General features: G+C 34.1%; 2 protein-coding genes across 9 annotated transcripts in view; one reads left to right on the plus strand and one right to left on the minus strand.

Moving 5' to 3' along the window:
- Positions 1 to 11,700, minus strand: part of LOC111513429 (uncharacterized) — a 95,729-nt gene extending 84,029 nt beyond the window's left edge. Inside the window, 1 exon segment of the mRNA XM_074170991.1 lies at positions 11,511 to 11,700. The gene's annotated coding sequence lies outside the window, so the exon portion shown is untranslated.
- A 1,402-nt stretch (positions 11,701 to 13,102) lies between these two features.
- Positions 13,103 to 17,266, plus strand: part of hyd (E3 ubiquitin-protein ligase hyd) — a 48,412-nt gene continuing 44,248 nt past the window's right edge. For 7 of the 8 annotated variants that reach the window (XM_074170992.1, XM_074170998.1, XM_074170994.1 and 4 more), the window contains exons 1-2: positions 13,103 to 13,299; positions 15,092 to 15,286. In XM_074170992.1, coding sequence (XP_074027093.1) covers positions 13,238 to 13,299; positions 15,092 to 15,286 — 257 coding nt within the window. In that variant the 5' untranslated portion in view covers positions 13,103 to 13,237. The remainder of the gene's footprint in view (positions 13,300 to 15,091; positions 15,287 to 17,266) is intronic. The other variant, XM_074170997.1, reaches the window with a different exon arrangement.

Here is a 17,266-nt window from a genome sequence, read left to right on the forward strand (position 1 = left end):
CATGGATAAAAAAATAAAAGTTCATATAATCCTTAAAATACTCATGAATTTATTAAAATAGTAAAGTATTCACCAGAACTGTAGAGGAAAATACTGCCTAAATAGGTAAGTATATTACCTATTACCCAATTACAAAATTTTCTTTGATATATGATAGCAAGAAAATATACAACTACCTTCCAATGTGCTATAGGGCAATAGCAAATTTTAAAAATTCAGAAAATTAGTTGAAGGAGTACTTCTGCAAAAAGCCTACTATGACTTGAAGCAATATTACGATGATGTATTTTAACTCTTGGTATTTCAGATGCTTACATTTTTGTAATGATTCATTTATTTATTATCTGTAACGGTTTATATATTGTTTTATTTATGTGTATTCGTATATGTACATTTTTTAACCCTATAATGATTGAATAACTTTTTTCGAGATCAATTGTCCTAACACCAAACTGATATTTTGCACTCGACGCGCGTTTCGTCAACAAAGTTAGCATCCTCAGGAGAAGAAAATTGATACCTAGTCTAGTCTGGTTAATCTTTATATACAAAAATTTGTTACCTGATGTTGTATACCTGAAGTCCAATATGGAATTTCTCGGTAATTAACTACCTGCAAGTTCTTAGTAATTATTCTCTTCCTAACAGAAGATTAATAAGCGGGCTAAACGGGATGGGTCCCTTATCGCCATTCATGCTGTTCTTACATTTTGCTATTTCTAGACTCTCACATGCATCGAGTAGCCTGGTGTCATGCACATGCTTAATCAGTTTCAGATTGTTTTCACCAATTATGTGGTCCTTGTCTAGACCATGTTGGGCGACACTAGATTTTTCTATCCTTCCGTATTTCATGTGTGCACAATGTTCCTTGAAGCGGGTTTTAATCGCTCGTCGGCTCTGACCGATGTATTTGCTGTTGCAATCTTGACAACTGATTTCGTAAATCCCCGACCTTTCTGTGTTTTCTAGTCTTTCTTTTGGATTACCAAGAAGCTGTTGCAATTTATGAAAAGTTTTATATGCAACTTTCATATTTACTTTATCGAATATCTGTTGAAGCCCTCTCGTGTATTGGGGTTCATATGGGATTACTACAAACTTGTTATTACTCTCCTCTTTTTGAAAAATCAAAGATTCACGAAGTGCTTCCCTAAACTTACATTTTCTAATTATCTTGTCAACTATATCTGCGGGTTAAAACCGTTTGCTTCAGCTACATACCGAATCACTCTCTTTTCATTGTCGTACTTATCTTTATTTAAAGGAAAAGTTATTAACCTGTGTACCAGAAATTGCAGTGCCGCCATTTTGTGTTGTGGACAATGATTCAAGTCATTGGGAATGTATCTGAAAGTGCCCGTGTCTTTCCTGTAAATGTCAAATTCTATTTCGTTCTGTTCGTTCCTTATGACCAATACATCTAAAAACGGCAACTTTCGTTCTTTTTCTACTTCATATGTGAATTTTATACTCTAACACCTGTTGTTTAGTGCTGAAAGGACATTCTCAATTCTGGTTATCCTTGTATCCACTACAGCGAGTAAGTCATCAACATACCTGATCCAGACCCTAGGGAAGTAACTGAGTTCTTTCCCAGCTTCGGTCTCAAACCTACCCATGAAAAGGTTCGCTATAAATGGAGACAATAGGTTACCCATAGCCGTTCCTTCACGCTGTTCATAATTTTGATCCATGCAAAGCTTGGTGAGTTGAATGTATTCTTCAACAGCTTCATTTGCTAAGTTGTTCGATTTCAGAAGATCCCTCAAACACTCTAGAGCTCGTGATATTGGGACGCTTGGGAATAAGGAGTTCACATCGAACGATACCAATAATTCGTCTTCTCCTAATTTAGTATCTTTTATTTTCTCTATGAATTCTTGAGAGTTTTTAACACTCGCATCGGTTGGGCCGATCGGGAGATTTTCAAATTCTTTTGTCAACCATTTAGCGATATTATACGAAGGCGAATTAATTGCTGAGACTATTGGTCGCATCGATTTTCCAGGTTTGTGTATTTTTGGTAAACAATATATCTTTGGTACTGTGGGATTTGAAAGTTGTAGCCTCCTGTTTAAAATCGGTGTGATCAGTGTCTTCAATGTGGCTTAGGTTCAATGTGGCTTTTCTCATCGTTGTCCTATAATGATTGTTCACTCTGTATATCATAATTTCAATATTTTTTAAAAACTTCAACATTGGTGACTTCATAAAGTTTCACTAGCTTTGTCAATAAGGATTTCTTGCTTATTATGCACTGTTTGGAACCTTTGGTTTAGTAATGAATATCACTGGTGTTTTTCCACACCAAATCGTCATCTTCAACACCTCGACACGTGTTTCGATCACCAAGTGATCATCTTCAAGAGGAAGTTTAATCTTCCTCTTGAAGATGATCACTTCGTGATCGAAACACGTATCGAGGTGTTGAAAATAACGATTTGGTGTGGGCAAAAAAATCCAGTAATATTCAAGGATTTCTTGGACAATAAAGCATGATTGATTGATTAATTGTTTGAACTACTCACGCTAACACTGCTAGTTTTCGAAAAACTCAGTTTCTGAATCGAAAAAATTTCATATGCAGATATTATTTGGCATCAACGAGGGTAATCGTCCTAACTCGAATAACTCGCTCCACGTCTGCGGAAAACTTTCGGGTTCGGTTCATTGTTCGCTGGATGTTTCCTCTACACTCTCCATTCCATGAATGAATTTCCTTGCAACACAATGACGTTTCTAACGAGGCGTTCCATTCTCCGAAGAAACCATAATGGAAGTTCTCGAACATATTGTCGATCGGAAAAGCGGGGGGAAGAAAATCGCTTTTGTTTGTTTCGTTGCATTGTTTGTAAGAGTTGTTTCGATATGAGTACACTGACTGACCCGTTATTTGATGAAAATCAATAACACTATCCATGATAGACAGTGTTATTGTCACTACATAGTGGTTTCTTCGGTTGAACTGTTACATTAAACTATTCTACAATACCTTTTATAAAACAGTAGTTACAGAAAGTGAACACGATTACATGTTCCTAACGATCAATTAATTGAATAATTAATCATCATCTTCATCACGAACGATTCTCTGTGATCAGCTGTGATGGCGTCATGGCAACAGAATTCAGAGTGGGGACGAAGTGAGAGAGTAATAGATAGAGAAAAAGTGAATAGAGGGAAATATAGGTATCACACAGCTGCACGCATTAAACTTTATCAACGAATTTTTGTTATTTCGGCTTGCGGAAATCGTCAGATTATATATTTTTCGTCATCCTTGAATTGTTTCCTTCAAAATAAAAAAAAATAAGCTACGCTCGAGAATGTCGAAATGACGTTATTTTTTTACAACTTTGCTGACCTCCCCTTTCTTTACGTCACTCTCAAATTGTCAGATTACTGGAATATACACTTTTTAGCAGGTAATTAACTCACCCTACCTTAATCTGACGCGCTCGAGAATTTCTGATGATCAATTTTTTTTTACTAATCTGATCCTTTATCCTTCACAGGTGGCCTTATATATGGGGCTCATATTTGGTGGAGGTACTTGACCGGGTACAAGGTATCCCCTGTATATTAATCTGCCGCGCTTTGGTAAATCCCGAAATTCCCGCTTGGGCTCCCTTATTATAAGGTGTAAGGAATCGTGTCGACAGCTGAATGGCTGCGGGGTGATATGCGGTCACGAACGATTCCCTTGGGGAACTGGTCAAAACCTCAGCCTACCTCTGGTAATGCGAGGCTCTGCCAGAGGTGACCATCTCTTCCCTTGCTACTCGTGGGAACACACATAAATGAAACAAACAAAAACAGAAATAATAAAAACAAAAACCAATCCCAAAGCTGGACAGAAGTGCTCACCTCAATCTAAGGCGGTGGCTGGAGTATGTCCATCCTAATCTACCGCTTGGAGTGAGGCTGGACATAGCAGATCACCTCGTGGTGTAATACAAAGGCCAAGGCGTAAGCGCATTTTCGGCGCCGAGGCCAAAAGGAGAAAGAGAGCGAAGGAGGCAGGAGTGGCAGCAACTATAAGTGCACCCTCCTCCTCCACCCCCACTACACCAACAACAAGGGCACTTCCTGCGGCGGGCGCCAAGAGCTCCGCCCTGAATAAAGGCAAGGAACCGGCTGCCCCTGCAGGAAAGCTCCCTCACTTGTGCACCCCCACGGAGGGAACCCCAAGAAGGTGGAAGAAGCCGCGCAACGACAGTAATTTCGCTGCCCCTTCCAAAACCCTTCACGGAGGCCACCGTGAGACACCTCGAGGTTGCCAAAGAGAGTATGTGTTCGGCGAGTTTTGACCTACCCCTGCCGATATAAAGGAGATGTTTCCTAGTGACCTGTTCACCTTGCTGGAAAGGACAGGATGGACAATGACCTAGGAGGACAACTCCTCGGGAGGATGTACAATGAGTCACATGTGACCTAAGTGCTGTGGGTCTATACTCACTCTCCCTACTCTACAGATACCAGATGTTTTGGCACAATCATGTCGCTGGGATTGCGAAGGCTGCTTTTCAAAAGCGTGGAACACTGTTCCAAACCAGAAACCTGTACACACCTCGGTAACTTTTGAAGCTTTATATAGCTCAGATCACACGTTATTTGGAGTATTTTTTTCATGTATAAAGCTCCGCCCCTAACCATACACTGAAGCTGCTGAATTCCATCCAGAAAAGAGCCATCCACCTGATTGGAGACACGAACATCATTTGCAACCTTGATAGTCTGAAACATCGAAAGAAGTTGGAGATTTGTCTCTCTTCTATAGATACTTTCACGGGAAGTGTTCAAGTGTATTGGCACATTTGATTGCACCAATAGCGGTACATATCAGAAATACGCGACGGACTGTGGCTGCTCATAGTTTTGCGGTTCAACTTAGTACACCTCGAACTTCACTGTTCAAAAACTCTTTCATTTGGAGAACTGCGTTTATGTGGAATGAACACCCTGAGAACGTTTTCCCAAATTAATTCATTCTCCAGCGATTCAAATCCAACGTGAATCGCTACTTTCGCACAGACACCGCTCTTAGAGCGCCCTAAGGATTTTCCTGTAAAGTTGTGTTTTGTCCTTGAAAAAACAGGAGATTTTTTCTCTTTGAGCAAAAATCGACGGGTTGCTATGTTTTGGCAACTTTGTTTAACAAAAATGTATAAACATTAATTTGACAATTCAATTGCTACGCATTTTTGACATGACGACTTAAGGTCGATTTCAACGGTTGAAAAATGTAAGCAAATTATTAAAAAAAACTCCATTACAAGTGAATATGTGAATGTACCAAGACATGAAAAAAGTGAAGAATTGGTTTGACTCGAATCTTCTATCATTGAATACTAGCAAAACAAATATATTATCATTCAAGTGTAGTATACCTGATATCCCCCTAGACAATAACACAATAAAAAATAACTCCACTTTGAAATTTTTGAGAATTTATTTAGATGAAAATTTAAAATTCTCTCAGCATATTGCAAACATCAACAACAAATTGGCATCAGGATGTCTTGCACTGAGAAACATCTCAAAGGAACTGGGGTTTGCTGCAGCGAAAGTAGTGTAGACTCTAGTCTAAGGTATGGTATACCCTTTTAGGGTGTTTGCAGTAAACAACTTATGCAGTCGGTACTTATGTAAAGCGAAATGGCGGGATTCATGTAAACCCCTTTTTCGAGAACATAGAATCTTTACGGTTGTTTAAATATTTATTTTGGAAACCGTGTCAATTATACATAAAAATAGGGAGAACTATGAATCTACAGCTACAGCCACATACCACACGAGGCGGTCAAATGAACTGAGTCTACAAATTCCAAAAACATGTTTGGTTCAAAACTCGTTGATATATAATGGAATCAGGATATACAATAAACTTCCCAATGAAATCAAAGAGACTCTTTTCATCATATTTAGAAAGAAATGTAAAAAATAATAAGTGATAAAGCCTACTATGACCTACAAGAATATTTTGAAGATGCCCTGTAATTTAGAATGTGATGAAACTGCGATTGTACTGTGTGTGAAACATATATTTTTATTCGTTGTCCTAGTTTTTGTCATGTAACCTCTGCGTATGTATGTATATATAGTTTATATTTTATTTTAATCATTTATATTTTATACACTTATACTTCACATCTTATACTTCATGTTTATATTGATATTTATTTATGACATTGTGTTTGTAACAAGAATTTTATTCTTAAACAATAAACATATTATCAATCAATCAATCAATCTTGCAGCTGATTTTATTTCTTTCACCACAATGTAATATTCCCTCATTATGTATTTTTTATTACAAACCTACTGAAAACTCATAAATAATACTCTTCCGATTACGAAATGAATTCAGGTAATTCAATCAAAACAAATCTAAAATTTCACAGAGAATTATCTACCAATAATACAACACCCTGTATATCGTCCTCAACTTAATTTTTATGAATTCAGAGGAATCATTTTTACACTAGTTTTTCGCCATAACTAGTATCTCTATCAAAATGACTAACATCAAGCTTGTGATTAAATTCAAAATAGTATAATATTGCTTGAACAAATATTTACCTGGCAACCATGTGTGAATAAAGGCCACCATGCTTACATTAGCGTGTATTACATACTATGATTACAGATATATCATTTACAACAAACAAAATACCATGAACTATTTACTTAGGTGAACCTTGAAGTTGGAATAATTGGCATTAGGAAAATTCGCGAGAGATTTTTGACGAATAAATGCTTCATAGTTGGTAAATTTGAAAATATATACAAAAGTAAATAGTTATTTATTATACAAGGGAAAAAGTATTAATTTTAGCTCGAGGTTGTGTTGTCTCCCGAAGCGTATTCATTTATTTATTCATTTATTTCATACACTATTCTACAGGATGAACCCAATTACAGAATAGAGAGTAACAGTGGCATTTACAAATATGTACTTACATAATATAATTTGTGAATCTATATAAAAAAAAAATTAAAACAAAACTGTCAGTTAGCTAAGAAATGTCTTTTGATTTGTATAATCCGGCAGTTGAATATATATCTAGGACATGACTAACAGAATTAGAGGTATCGCACATTGTATAAATTGGAGATTTTTTCGTTATATTTGTACGCGGAGTGTTGAGATAAAATGTGAGACTATTTCTAGATGACCGTCTAGGAACCCAAAAGCTCGAGACTACAAAAATTTTGAGTTACAAGCAATTCATAATAGGGTAGTATTCCTACGGTAGGATACGTGCCTTCAAGTTTAAAAGACATATATTTTAGGAAGCGCCTCTGTAGGGCTTCTAGTTGATTTATATGAACCTGATAGTAGGGATCCCACACGACAGATGCATATTTCAGCCTAGATCGAACAAAAGTGAAATAAAGTAATTTCAATATTGAAGTTTTTTTGAAGTATTTTGTATTTCTAACTAAGAATCCATACATGCGATCAGCTGCTGTTAGAGTAGTGTCAATATGTTTATTGAAAGAGAGGGATGAATCAAAAGTAACACATAGATCAGTGAGTGTGTCAGGACGCTCCAGAACTTGATTGTTTATGAAGTAGTTGTGTAAATTCAAGTTCCTTCTTAGTGAGTAAGACATTACATTACATTTGGATATGTTGAGAGATAGATTATTCTTTCGACACCATGTAGCAACGCGATTTAAATTCAGGGTGAGACGTTCGCAATCATTAGAACATGTTATATTGTGATAGAGTTTCAAGTCATCTGCGTATACAAGGAAATTGACATCAATCTCAGCTCCGATATCATTAATGGACATATTGAACAGTAGGGGTCCTAGATTTGATCCTTGTGGTACACCAGATGTGGCTATATATATTCGATAGACTTGAGGCCATATATTCACCAGATCTGCCCCCCTACGACTTTTTTCTGTTCCCAAGCTTGGAGATACCCATGAAAGTAAGGCGCTTTGTGACGATTGAGGAGACAAAAAGCGAGAGATCTAAAGGATATACCAAAAAATGCATATCACTTCTTCGAGGATTGGAAAAAACATTGGCCCAAGTGTATTATATCTGAGGGCTGTTATTTAATATATAAATAAAGGTATGTCAATGTGTAAATGTATAAAAAACTATGTTAGCAACGGTATTTATTCGATAAATGTGCATGAAAAGGAAAGGTATAAAGATATATAGGGTTTTTTTCGGGAAAGGAAGTTTTTGGCTTTCTACTACTCCATCTGATACAAAAAAAGGGATGAGAGAATCTTCCAAAGAAAGAAAGGAAGTAATCAATTTGAAACTCTATACATGAATGTGTAGATCATGCAAAGAAGTAACTTTCAGACACAAACTGAAAGAAAGTCCTCCTGAAACAGCTACTTTCATATAAACATTGAATTACACGAAAGAAAATAATTCTTTCGAAACAAATACTTCTATATGAACACTGAATTATACAGAAGATACTTTTCTCTACTCAGTTTGTATTTCAAACATTTGTTGTGGAATAAGAATCAGATATCATTCACATGAGTTCTACTTTGAATGAATGGTAATAAATTGTACTCACATGGAACACTGTCACCCTCACTGGTATACACCGATGTTTCGCCTTAAGACACTTGCCCTAAGGCTCTTCAGTACCAAATTGGATAACATTATAGAAAATACACACACTTCATTCATGAATTACGATTTTTAATGTCATGGAATAAGCTTGATCTGCTTATGTCATCGATGACATCGTAATGACATTCATTCACCTATTTGATTTAATCCCAGCCAAGAGGAATCTTGTATCAGATGGAGTAGTAGAAAGCCAAAAACTTCCTTTCCCGAAAAATTAATCAATCCTAAAAATATAACCCCTTCAATTCAAATATATAGGGTATTCCAGTAAGTTTCATCAGGTCACCCTACTCTCTACACCTAATGATCTGAAACGTATCCTGAAAAAATTTTCTCGATAGGATTACAGCTTCTATCCATTGAAATATTATTGTTCCTCATGAATAGTTTCGCTACCATTGAGCTTCAAAATAACAGATAACAGGTCTCACAATCACCTTCAATTTGAAAAACTCAATTCCAATTTAAATTATTCAATGAGATAGTGAGTGAGTTTTTTTATCACTGACGAATTTCAAAAATCCAATACAGGGTTTATACATAAAAAACCTTATTGGGCTAGTCAAAAAACAAAAAAAGACAAGTCATTTTATAAAATTTAGATATGGGATTACATCTTAATATTAAAAACATATACATAGAATGAACCATTGAAATGTTTTTGTTTCTAAATTAATAAACTGAAACTAAATTTGAAGTATGACTCACTTGATATTGAAAATATTAATTTTCCAACTAGATAACTTTCTGTTAGTTGATGATTATTTCAAACCAATAACAAATTTCACTACGTTGAAAATAGTATTTTGCTCGCTCATACAGTCTCACATTTCTTACGGTATTCTGTTTTGGGGAAATTCTAGTGATTCCCAATGCATTTTCATATTACAGAAAACAGCTCTGAGAATTCTTGCTGGAATCGGTTTTAGGGATTCTTGCCGCGAATCATTCATCACTCATGAAGTTATGTTGGTGCCTTCTTTGAATGTTTACTCAAGCCTATTAGATATTCACAAAAGGGCCCCCTTGTTTCCCAAGCAATCCAGTTTACACAATCATGATACACGTAACAGCAATTTTATTAGACTTCAACGTTTCAGGCTGATTAAATCACAAAAAAACTCCTATGATTATAAATTGTATAATGCACTTCCTGCCAATATTGAAAATATGAATATGTTTTGTTTAAAAAAGTAATAAAAAAATATTGAAAAAAAATATTCCACTTCAGAATATTTAGAACATGTGCGTAGACACATTTTTGACGCAAGGAAGATGCTCGCCGAACCTCCACACTTAATTTGTTAATATGTTATAATGTACCCTGCTGTAAATTTGTTACAAATTTTTACTGTTTATTTTATTTCATAGAAAACTTTGTACCTTGCACCTATTTGTTTTTCTGACTTGTCATAAATGTATTTTATACATAACATGATCAACATATGATATATGATAAATATATCTATCTATCTATCCATCAAACATAGTCATCAAAAAAATAATAAAAAAGTTATCTTTCTTCTAAGAATATTTCAAAATCTCATAACCAAATCTCGAATTACAATGTATAAGACAATTATTATTCCACTGCATTTTTATTATTACTCATTGGTAACCTAAGAATGGATCGCTACACTTCCACCAACTTCATACAAAAAAATATATTTGAGAAAAGCAGGTATCTATCAAAAATCTAGGTAGTTCAATGTTTAGTGTGATTCTGGATTTTTTGATATCATCAATTACCGTACGAAAATATATATACAAACATAAGTGATGTGTGTACAAAAAATAGAGAAGTGAGAGAAAATAGAAAAATTTTGCATCTAAATATCACCAAACACTTGATAATAATTCAATGAACTAGTCATATCAGCTTTTAAAATAATTTACACTTGACGCTACTATTTGTTTTAATCATTTTGTATTTCTCATTTCTTTGGATACGGAATATTATAAGTAGTACAAGAAACAAACTTGGTGGACTTCTTGAGATTCTATTATACAGTACCTTTTCGGGTTGAAATTTTCAGTTTACTCTTTAGCTACTAGTCTTGCGCAGTCGACTCTCCACATTACTCTTGATACATTTGTTTTGTATTTTTCATCTCATTTGTAGGGAAATTGTATTATTTATTAAGTAGAATAGTTTACTTATACAGTGTATTTCTGCTTACATCATGGGTTGAAATTTTCAGTTTGCATTTCACTAGATCTGTGCAGATTCTTCACAATATACTTTTCAGAATATGAACACATAATAGTCTAAATATTGATAACTCTCCTCAAATATGTCTTTCAAATAATATCTACAAACTGCTTAATACAACAAAGATACCAAAAATGTATGTAGTGAAATAAAAAATACTAAATACATTCAAAACATAGTTTTTATTATTTCTGCTACTTCAAAGCTTATAATTTTCAAATGTCAATTTCTTTCTGAAAAACAAATACCTATCTAGTTAACTGAAAATTCAATGATTAATGACAACAATGGAAATAATGCCCAGCTCACGAAATTATAGAGAAAAGTTAAACAGTTGCTCATCACATTAATTAAAAGACTCTGCAAACAATATCAGTTTTAATGAAATTAAGCGTGGGCTCTCATGACATTGCGTCTCAAAATGATTTTAATAATTACAACAACCTGCACCTCAATCATTCCAAAAAGTAAACCCACAATAATTAAATAAGCCGATCACAGACATCCCATCTGACCCAGAACACTACAAATGCTCTACACAAAAAGAGGTGGGAATGTACTACGTATGTCTCAGCAAACACTGAAAAGTGTGGATACAACCCACCCGATGGTCATTGATCTTTGTATTATCAAATCATATCACGGATCTAATGTATTCTTTCTGTGAAAACTTACATTCATATTATTAATTCCTGGAAGTTTTTGAAATTTAAGCACAAATAGTAATGTTTATTTCACATACACACACACATACCCAACCCAACTACGCGACTCGACTGTCAGTGTCAGTTCATTCTATGGTTTAGTCACAACTAGTGTCACAAGCACAGATCACCAGTACGCAACAGATTACACTGTTTGCTTTATTAATGACAGCGATTCAGTTGTGATGGTTCTGAATTACTCTACAGCTCTTCCCGAATAGGCTAAGAAAAGCACATCAGAAATGCGATGGCACATGTGCTCATGTGCATTCCATGTGCGTTCACAACGATCACGTTCACGACCGCAGTTTTTTCCGTTTCACTTGCTTGCGAACATTACCAGCCGGAAACTCAAATGGAATGGATTATGGAATGGAGCGGTTGAAAAAATAAAGTATAGTTTTAAAAAGGTTATGCAAGCCTTATCAATAAGTTTCCATAATTGCAAGCTTGCTTTATTTATATTGAAAAATGAGTAATACTCAAATTTTTATAAATAATTCCAGTGAATGTATTAAACAAATCATATTTTAATGTAATCAGAATGTCTTTTTCGGTGATTGGATATTTATTGATGCATCACAAGAGTGCTTCAGGATCTAGTTCAGATGAAGAGTGGAATGTAACTTTACAAAATTATAATCGTGAATACCGAAAACTTAAACCACGTATTATTGATTATGAGAATATTATTCATCGTTATTCAGATGAATTATTCAGAATTCAGCAGTAGGCCTCAGAAATCTAAAATGCTGAGAAAATTGCCAATAACTTTTTTCTTAATACTATCAGAATTTGAAAATAGTCTTAAAGTAAAGGTGATGGCATCCTCCCCTGCTATTTATGGAATCGACCGAAGGCTGAATCCCCGAATACCAAGAATAAATGAGGCTCCGTTGCAGAGCCAAAGTACAAAATCGACCGCCGAACGAGATTAATTCTTTGGTTTTCAGTTCAGCTTTCACTACAAGACAACTCGATGAATTAGTGATCCAACATCAGACAGCACCGTTTCGAATCATCAGGTGTCGTCAGTGGTGCTAGGCTGAACCACTGAACTGTCGTAAAAAAACAAGCCCAGAGGCGAAAGTGATAGCATTTCCCCTACGAAGATTCACCTATGGTATCGACAGAAGACTCAATCCCCGAATATAAAAGATAAACGAGGCTCCCCAAAGAGACTATTGAAAATTAATTACAATTCAAACTCGATTCGACCCTTGATTTGGATAACTCCACCAAAATACCACATGTGATTGTTTCATGAATATTCAGAAAGACCAGGTTACAATATGAAGTAGCTGAATTCAGCAACTACCGTTTACCGCATTGAAGCAATTATATTAACTCCTGGAAGCTGGTGGACACGAGCAATATTACAATCGACTTCAGTCAAAGCTAATCATCGATGTTGATGGAAAAATCACTTAAAACTTTTATTTCGTAGTCAAAAATGATAAAAATGATCTCTGGAAAGCACTGTATGTACTTCTATTTCGACATCTGACAGGCCCTCTCTGTGAAAAAATCGAATCTTTAGATTTGGCATCCATTGGCAACAATGAATAAAAAGAAAATTCGTGATATCTGAAAAGAACATGGCGATTTGTTTCATGTGAGATTCAGAAGATGATTTCATATTTAGCTAATTCCTAAAATTAGTTCCGTTTTCATTTGTAACGAGTGAAATAATTCAAAATGACTTCTCTACAGTACGTAGTGCATCCTTTACCAGGCAGTGAGGAACAGTTTAACGACAGGTAAAACTTTGGGGTACTGACAAAAAGTCACTTGGGTTGAACAACCGTTGAACCTCCTCCATTTTCTTTGAAAACATTTCATGTCTCTCGGTGCGATTGTGGTACATAATCGGTTTACCACTCCCTGTTTCCATTTTGTTAGGAAACTGCTTATTAATTCAATATTTTTTACCTTGTGTTTGGATAACAACATCTAGTTTTCCATCTGATACACCTCTTTAGTTTGTTCCACCTAAGAAAATGCAATCACGTAACAAAATTTATTGAAGTTTTTTTTAAACTTGGAAATGCATTCCTACATTGGATGGATCAGTTTCAATATTGCCAAATGTATTAATGTTTTCTAAATTTCATTGAAAATAAGAGCACAAATATACTTTAGGTGAATGTGTATTTTTCCTTTCATATGTCACTATTGAATAGACAAGGCCTCTGTAAGGAATTCAGAAATTAATGTTAATTGTTGGATTTCAGTCATGATCAAAGAGTAGGATTTTTTAGAAACCTGCTGTTTTAGCAGAGGAACAATATGGCAGTTCCTGTAGGATGACTTTGTGCAAATCACTCATCTAAAAGTTGAACTGATATAGGAAAAATGGGAAATGAGATAAAATTTTACACAAATATTGAAAACTGTACAAACACCAAATTTCCAGTGGTTTGTTTACAAAATAAACTAGCATTTGAAACATGAACATATTGAACATGAATTGAAAATTGGCTTTTGGGTGCTTTGATGCAACTGGTTAATTTGGGTCTTAGGCTGTTTAACAAAAGTTAATGACTGTTATTGTCATTTTCATTTTGGAAACTGTATCATAAACACATGCAAGTATAATACTGCCTCAATCTTCTGTCCGACTTGATATGAAACGGAATAAAGATTACAAATGTAATGTGACACCTTTTGTAAATGATAATGCAGCCAATATGGCTTGCATGAGAAAGACAAACACAAAATCTATGGTTGTGCCGCCTATATATTTTTAAATAGCTATATAAAGACTTTTAGATAAAAAATATCAAAGAAAATATTGTACAAGTTGTCATATACTTGTGAAATAATCATGTTGCTATAGCAAAGTACAGCAAAACAGGTGGAAAGACGTTAATGCTTCCCAGCAATGTGAGGCAGAATAGTTTATCAGAGAGAAATTGATGATGTAGTGTACCAGAATAGAAAGCATCAAATATTAGACTCAAGAGAACTGCAAAACATAATTTGAAGGTTTTGAATCCCATAGCTGTAGCACTAGATGAATTATAATAAAAATATGCCTGTATTTCTGATGCGGTGGAAACATTCGATGAATTGGAGAAAAGTTTTTAAGGGGAATCAGAACATGGTGAAAATTTAAAAAATCATTTGGTTCAAATCGCGATTAAATCAGTCAATTCAAATCAGGACAACTCTAGTTAAGTTTACGGAGAAAATTATTTGTGGTAGTGCCATCTATAAGAAAAAGTATAAAATCTTTTTTGTAGAGAATATTGTAATAGGCAAAAAGGGTAATGAATAATTTGTTGTACTTATACAAAATGTTGCAAAGTTTTGCTAGGACCTTTCAGGTTGTTCTTCATCCACAAATGGTTTCATGTAACTTTATAAAATAAATAGTGCCAATTCTATCTTTCTAAATATTTTTATTCATTTGGGCATATATTTCAGAAACCCCATCTAAAAATGTTTTCTATGTAAGACCCTAAAAAGTTTGAAAGTTTCATTTTGGTCCTAAGTCCATCCGTTTTTATAAAGAACTATAACTTTTTTAGTTTTCAATTTTATTTTCAGATTGAAGGAGGTAGCAGACAGAATAAATCGTCTTGGACACAATTTACATCCTGGACTGTCCAACTTACGTGCTGGTGTCAAACGTATTTGTTTAGCTTCCACGTATATTGCATTATTATTAGAAGATGGACGAGTATGTAGAGTTTCTTACAATGTATTATGTGATAGACTGGATTTGAGCAAAAGTGAAAAAAAGTGAGTAGGTACTACATTTAATAGGTATGACCTAATGAGTTCAAAGCCCACGCCCCTTATGCCAAACTTCTATGCTTTTTTAGTTTTTCATAATTCATAGGCCTTTGAGAGGATTTTCATTATCAGCTTACTCTGTCATTTGGCTAATTGCAATAAATATTGCTAGTTCTATTGAAAAACCTCTTCTCAAAATTAGAGGTTCCAATTTTACTTATAAAATTGTTAATTCTCTGGACACCCTTGTCTGAAACAAAATTGATGAGCATTCAGAAGTTTGAGGTTATAAAAGTGAGAAGCCTATTATAGGGGGTGTTTCAAAAGCCATGGTACAAATTGTAATAGGTGAGGAGGTGATACAGCAGATCATTTCTGATAGTTGAGTTTATATATTATGATGTCCGATTCCTCAGAGTTCTACAAAAACCCAGTTTTTAATAATAATAATAAGTTCATTCATACATGAATACATTAAATATTACAATAATTTGAAACAGTGACATTAAGAAATGCAGTAGAAACAAAGACAGAAAAACCCACTGAAACCGAAGTTGTGCGTGGGATTCCTATTGGGAAAGGCATAATTAATGAACTGAATTGAGAAACATTGCAATTATTTGCAATATAGCGTACAGTGTATATAAAATTGTTAGAAGTATTTAATAGATAATTATGAACATGAATATAATATTAAATTACGGTACATTGAGAGGAATATTTGTGCTAGAAGTGCACATGTGCAACAGTATAAAAGGAAAATATAATAGATATTGTCGTCTTTATTTTTTTATAAGAATGTTATGAACAATGTCCCTATTAATATTGAGTACATATTTTTGAAGATAATTTTGAGTAGGTTAATATTATTTATTGTATAAATGTAGGTCTTGTACATGTACGGTAAGAAGTTGAAGATTTTTCCACTGTGGTATTTGTATGAGTGTTGACCAATGGATTTTTTTAGTGCATTCACTTGTACATCACCATTCGATTTAGTGCAAGTATTATAATCGTGAGTAATTGGTCGAAGTGTCATTTTTTTTTGTAGATATACAAAATTAAGTTGTACACATATATATGTCTGAAGTGCGTGGGACTCCTATTGGGAAAGGCATAATTAATGAACTGATTTGAGAAACAATACAAATATTTGCAACATAGTGTACAGTGTATATAAAATTGTTAGAAGTATTTAATAGATAATTATGAACATGAATATAATATAAATTACAGTACATTAATAATAATAATAATAATATTTATTCACCATTTGTGATACATAGCGTATATATGGTAGGTCAATGATTATTTACAAAAAACAGTATGTCACTTATGAATAAAATTATGGGATCAAAGCTTGAATAAAAATTAATATTTGCATATACAAAGATATAGGTACATATAGATATATAAAATGCTAATTAAAAAATTAATAAAAAAATGTGGCAATTTTGCTTGCCGTAGTCAAATAAATATACATATGTATATATTTACATATATACATATATTTACAAACATGTACACACATATTTAAAAAAAAACGATAAAAAAAAACGATAAAATCGCCAGTCAGAACACTGAAACTAAAGCAAAACAGCAAGTGAAAATTTAGAACGATTATATATCTTATTATCCTTCTGTGAAAGAATCCTCTAAATATTCCTTATGACTGTAGTAACATTTGTCCAGTAATAAGTTTTTAACTTTCCTACTGAACAAAGTTGAAGAATTCAATCTCTTTATAGAAAGTGGCAGTCTGTTATAAAAATTTATGGCATTATATAATGGAGATTTTTTGAAATGATCACTCTTATGTGAAGGGGCCCTCAGAGCAGTAGCATATCGAGTATCACGACCGTGAATGCTCAAGTTCGTTTTATACAAGTCAAGGTTCCAGTGCACAAAAATGACACATTTCATTATATAAATTGCGGGTGCAGTCAACAAGCGTTCTCTTTTGAAAACGGGTCTACAACTTTCTTG

This window comes from Leptinotarsa decemlineata, unplaced genomic scaffold, assembly GCF_025532065.1.
Source record: "Leptinotarsa decemlineata unplaced genomic scaffold, Ldec_3_MD MMD2_tig00000008_RagTag_RagTag, whole genome shotgun sequence".
NCBI lineage: Eukaryota > Metazoa > Arthropoda > Insecta > Coleoptera > Chrysomelidae > Leptinotarsa > Leptinotarsa decemlineata.